General features: G+C 38.5%; 1 protein-coding gene across 2 annotated transcripts in view; it reads left to right on the top strand.

Annotated features, from left to right (window-relative positions):
• DOCK2 (dedicator of cytokinesis 2) overlaps positions 1-5,333 on the top strand; it is a 186,427-nt gene that overhangs the window by 126,676 nt on the left and 54,418 nt on the right. For both annotated transcript variants that reach the window (XM_033073225.1, XM_033073226.1), the window contains exons 28-29: positions 1,022-1,120; positions 2,250-2,344. In XM_033073225.1, the coding sequence (XP_032929116.1) occupies positions 1,022-1,120; positions 2,250-2,344 (194 nt within the window). The remainder of the gene's footprint in view (positions 1-1,021; positions 1,121-2,249; positions 2,345-5,333) is intronic.

The following is a 5,333-nucleotide window of genomic DNA, read 5'->3' as shown; positions in this document are numbered from 1 at the left end:
CACAAGACCTCTAGTGGTGACAGGCAGCAGCTGAGGAGGGACTGCTCCTGCTCTGGGCTGGGGACAAAATGGTTGGGTACCACTCTGGTGTGACCCCGAGCATCCCAGCATCGCCACCTGCACCCCCGAGCCAGGACACTGAAAAGGTCCAAGGGAAATTATTTTAAAGTTAAATAATTCAAGAATTATTTGGTCTTGAATTAAATAATTCAAGAAAATTATTTGGCGTGCTTTGTTGTTTTTAGGATAAAATCAGAGCACCGAAAGCAGTTTTTAAACTGAGAATGAAAACTTCAGCAAACTAAAAGGAATCACTGAAGAGGAATCTTCACAGTCTTAAAGGGAAACTGCAAATCATTAAACTCACTATTATTGCTTGGGAAAAAAATCACTTTGTGACTTTCAGTAACTTACAGTGAAAACTCAGGGCTGGAAATCGTGTTGTATCTTTCAGCATTTTGACTTTAGGAGTTGAGAAAGACTAAATATTTTCTTTTGAGGAGGTTTGAAAGAAGTTCTGAGTTATGAAGGTCATGATGTTCTGTACAAGTTTGAGAGTTCTCTAACAGCAGCTTAAACACCTGCAGAATGTAAAAAATAGCATTTCTTGCACTATTTCTTCTTCTGAATAATAGAATTATTAGAAATTTTTGATTCTAACATATTTTCTTGCCATGAATTTGGAATAGAAGAATCCTAGGGAACATCACATGCCTTTTAGGAGCCTTAAGGTGATGCTGAGTTGTACTTTATGTAAGAAGTTTTCTTGTCCCAATGTGTGTTTCCATGTGGTGCCTCATTAATGATGCAGCTCTCACAAGAGCCCATCCCTTGCCAAGGCAGCTTTTGAATAATCCTTCTGGAGTTCTTACTTTGTTTCTTTCATCTGGGCTCACCAAAGCTTGCATATTATTTCTTTTTACATACATAAAGGGATTTTTTCATGCTCCAACTTTGGAAAGAGTACAATCCCATGTCTTAAGCAATCCACATGTGTTGATTCTGCCTGCTTTGCTTTCAGAGTCATTTTGTGGCGTGCATGACAGCGATCCTAAACCAGATGAACGACCAGCATTATTCAGTGTACATTGAAACTTTCCAGACAAGTTCAGAGCTAGTGGTGAGTACCAAGTGATCCTGGAGTTGATAGTTTCAGTACTTGATTTCCTGTGACAACTCAGTAGATTTTTTTTGTTTGGTTTTGTTTGGGTTTTTTTGTGGTGTTTTTTTTTTTGGTTTTTTTTTTTTTTTTTGGAGTTTCTTGTCTGATTCTTCCTAGAATGAATTCTGTTGCTGTGCATTTTTTTGCCTTTGTGTTTTGCAGTGCCTCCTCCTTCTTCTTCACTTTTCTCAGAAATTCAGAAAGAAACAAATTTCTGTTGATCCTGGCACCAAGGTGGTGATGTCATGATCCAGAATTAGTAATGGGATCTTTGTGCTGTACTCTTTTGAGGAAGGAGAAAATAAAAACAATAAACCCACAACAAAACAACAGCAAAACCCATCCTCAACTAGTTAACATTCCCTCCACACTTCACACATGGTGATCCATTTCCATTTCATTTTCACTATTGAGTCTACTCTTGGTGTAAATTACACTGTAAGCTAAATGCAATAAACGCCCTATTATTTAGTGCTTCCTTTTATTGCAATAGTTTCTGCCATAATTTCATGGTACCAGAAGGTTTCCATAGTCCTGTGTGTGTCCTTTCACATTCCTGATGTTGCTGTCAGGTAAGTCAGGGTACAGCACAGGTTTGGATTACATCTACAGTCAGTCCATGGAGGCAATAGCTGCACCTGTCAAGAGCTGAGCACTTTTCCTTCCTTTCTTAAAGTCAGAGTGGTGCTATTACTGAAATTTTAAGTGTGGACCAAATGGAATGAAAAATGAAAGAATCTTGTGTTTTTCAAACCTATTCATTATTATGCATAGTGATACTAATTCATAAAAGATATCAAACTTTACCCACAAGTCCTACAACTTTTTATTTCCATTCATTTATGCCTTCTATTTTCTGAAGACCCCAGTACAATGACTTTAATGTCATGGCTTTTCAGCTTCCATTTGGAATCTGGGACTGCTGTTCTACAGGGCTTTGGCTGCAATCTCAGGTTTACTGATATCACCAGTTCCTCTTCTCTTGACTGAGAGCAAAGTGGAGCCCCCCATCCTGGCTCCTTAATCCCCCAGGAACATTTCCAAGTGTGTTACACAGCCCTGGCCTGACTGCATTTTGTTGTTCCAGGACTTCTTGATGGAAACATTCATAATGTTCAAAGATCTCATTGGGAAGAACGTTTACCCCTCGGACTGGATGGCCATGAGCATGGTGCAGAACAGGTAAGGGGGAGCACCAGAGCTCCTGTGCTCTGTGCTTGGGAGTGACTCAATTCAGAGCCTGCACAGCATTCTTCAGTGCAGTCTAGGAAAACTTTATCATTCCAGTGGGGGGAATGCCAAGAAGGCTTTCTGAAACATTCTGAAACAATCAAATAACTCGTTGCCTGTGTTTTAAGTTCATTTAAAATAGAAAGGGAAAATTACCTACATTTTGAAATTTATTTAGATGTCACCTTTACTGCTGAACTTATTCTGACTTTTTGTTTTCAAAGAAACACGTTGAGTTTAGTTGCTGGATTGTGTTATTGAGTTAATACACTTTTTAAGCAAGACTTCTGTTGGCAGTCACCTGTACTATCTTTATTTTAGTTTTGTAGACATGGTGGTAACACTGAGTTTTCTAGAGATTGCAGAGGGATAGGTCTAAGAGTTAAGTGTCCAAAGTGCACAGGTTTGAATGAATTTAGGCCACAGATGCTGTTTATTTGAAATACAAACAGTTACACAACTCTTCCACTTTTATAATATATAAAAAGCGAGGACTGAGGATGCTCAGTAAAGTTGATCGTCTCCTCAGTCTTGAGGAAAAGATTTGTCAATAAAATTTACAGTTTTATGATATCAGATTTTGATATTGGATTTTAATCTAGGATTTTAATGGAATTATGTTAAATGAAAAGTTATTTGGGGCTTTTTTGTATTCTGTGATTCAGAAGGGAAGATTGTGTTCTAGTGGGCAGTGATGGTTCTAGTCATGTGCCCAAACCTCACTTTGCCACTCCTGGACATCAGTGACCATGCAGGGGGATCCCTGTGCCCTCTCCTGAGTGGGCAGGTACAGATGTGCTGGTGGATGTGTAAATTCAGGTAACATTTTGTACATCACAGGAGTTTGACCCCTCTGAGCCAATGTTTGGCCTCTCAGGTAAAATCTAATTCTTTGCACATTCTTGTGTTGCTGCTGCTGCAATTGCAATTAGTTTTGATGTAGCAAGGATTACTCTAAAAAACAACAGCTTAGTACTAAACTACCTGCAATCATCTGGCACATCAAACCTTCCACATGTAAAACTGTTCCTCTTACCTGGAAAACGCTGCTGACACCTGCATTGTCCACAAGTAGGGGATTATTTTATTCTGTGAGGGTGGGAAGTGTCTGTCCTTGGTCAAGGAATGTCTTTGGGGCTTCACCTGTGGTGTCTGTATTGCTGACAATAAAAATTGCTTTGGGGGACTGTACGTGAGTTCATGTGCCTCCCAATGACTCTGAACTCTGTGCACAAGTTGTTCCAGGCAGGTTGTGTTGCTCTAAGCTTTATCCTGTGTAAATAAATAAGTCAGCATTAAAGAAAATATTGTTTAGGGACTATTTAATAGTTCTCCTGTAAACACATTGCTTACCTAAAATGACTTGGCACTGTTTATACTCCTTGATTATGTTGCTGTTCTCTGGAATGCATAAGGAAATGAGTTATTGATCTTACTTTATGTCTTAATTTTATGTTATATCAACAACTGAGAGGAAGGATTTTTATTAGTCTTTATAGAAATTTGGTTTTGGTTTTTTCTTTGTTTGTGTTTTGAGTGGGATTTTTTTGAGGGAATGGATGTTCTACAAAATAAATTGAAGACTAATTTAGTTTTCTAGATTTGCCTTGTTAACATTCTTTACCACAAACCAGAGAAGTAGCAGAGGAAAAAGTCACAGGGGATCAGGCTTAGGTCTCTTATAATAACACCAAGAGAAGAAAAGACAATTAAAGCAAAACCCCAACAAACCAAACACAAAAAATATCAGCACAATACAAGTTTTGCATTCTCTATTCCCCTGTTGTGAGCAGGAGGCTCATGCAGGATTTTTTCCTCCCTGGAGGAGGTGTTTTGCCTCAAGTCTCCCCTTTCAGCATTTTCCAAGAGCTTGGAGGGGGCTGTGGGCACATCTGTGGTGTCACCTGGGCAGGGCAGGTGCAGCTGGTGACACCTCAGGGTGAGCAGCACAGCCTGGCTCCCTGCATGATCCTGTGTGTCCTCTGGCTTGCTTCTAGAACCACTTCTAGCACCATCATTTAAACTATAAAATTTAATTTGAGCCAAAATTTCCTTTATATGTACTGGAAAGAACAGTATTTCTCTAGAAGCTTGATTTTTAAGGCTCAAATTTTATTTCCATATTTAATTTCAAAACCATTGTATTAAAAATACAAATTCTGTAGTATATAATGATTTTAATTCCTATTTTATTGTTTAACCTGAATTCTTTTAACATTTCAAGTAAATTTTAGAAAATCTCCAAACATACCCCTGAATCAAATATATAATTAGTTAAAGTTGTGAATTTAATATTCCTTTATTTTCCTTTTATTAATTCTCTCTCTTATTTCAGCAGGTCTCCTATGACCTAACCATGTATGATCTCATAATTTAAAATATTTTTCAAAGTTCCAAAAGGTTTCCTTGCAAGGAAAGTGGGAATTGGAGGAGTTTTGCTGTAGCAGGGACTGGAGCACAGAAATGTGAAATCAGTGATTTACAGAGAGCAGAGGAGAAGGAAGAACATCACAAGCTCTGTTTGCTGAGCTGGACACCCCAATTCCTGTTATCTGGAAGTAAAAACTGCCAGTGCCTGATTGGTATCAGGAATATTTCAGCTAAAACTTTAATGTCTGGCATAGATGGGGGCACAAAATAAGAGAATAACTTCTTACAGGGTGCAAAGAAAGAGAGAATGGGCAGATTCTTGTCCAGGAGAAATTCTGGTGGGTGAGTTGAAAAAATTGGAGTAGAAGCTTAAATGACTAAACTTACAGTAATTTCATGATTATAAGCTGCACCATTTTGACTAAAAATTTTGGTCCGAACCCGAAGTGCAGCTTATAATCAGGTGCGGCTTATATACGGACAAAGAACAAAAAGTACCTGTTTTAATTTGGAGGACAGATGTCTGCTGAGAAAGGCAGGAGCCTCTCTGTGAGATGGAGAATGTAAACCC

The sequence above is a fragment of the Catharus ustulatus genome, chromosome 15, assembly GCF_009819885.2.
Source record: "Catharus ustulatus isolate bCatUst1 chromosome 15, bCatUst1.pri.v2, whole genome shotgun sequence".
Taxonomy (NCBI): domain Eukaryota; kingdom Metazoa; phylum Chordata; class Aves; order Passeriformes; family Turdidae; genus Catharus; species Catharus ustulatus.
This window is presented reverse-complemented; position numbering and strand designations above follow the sequence as displayed.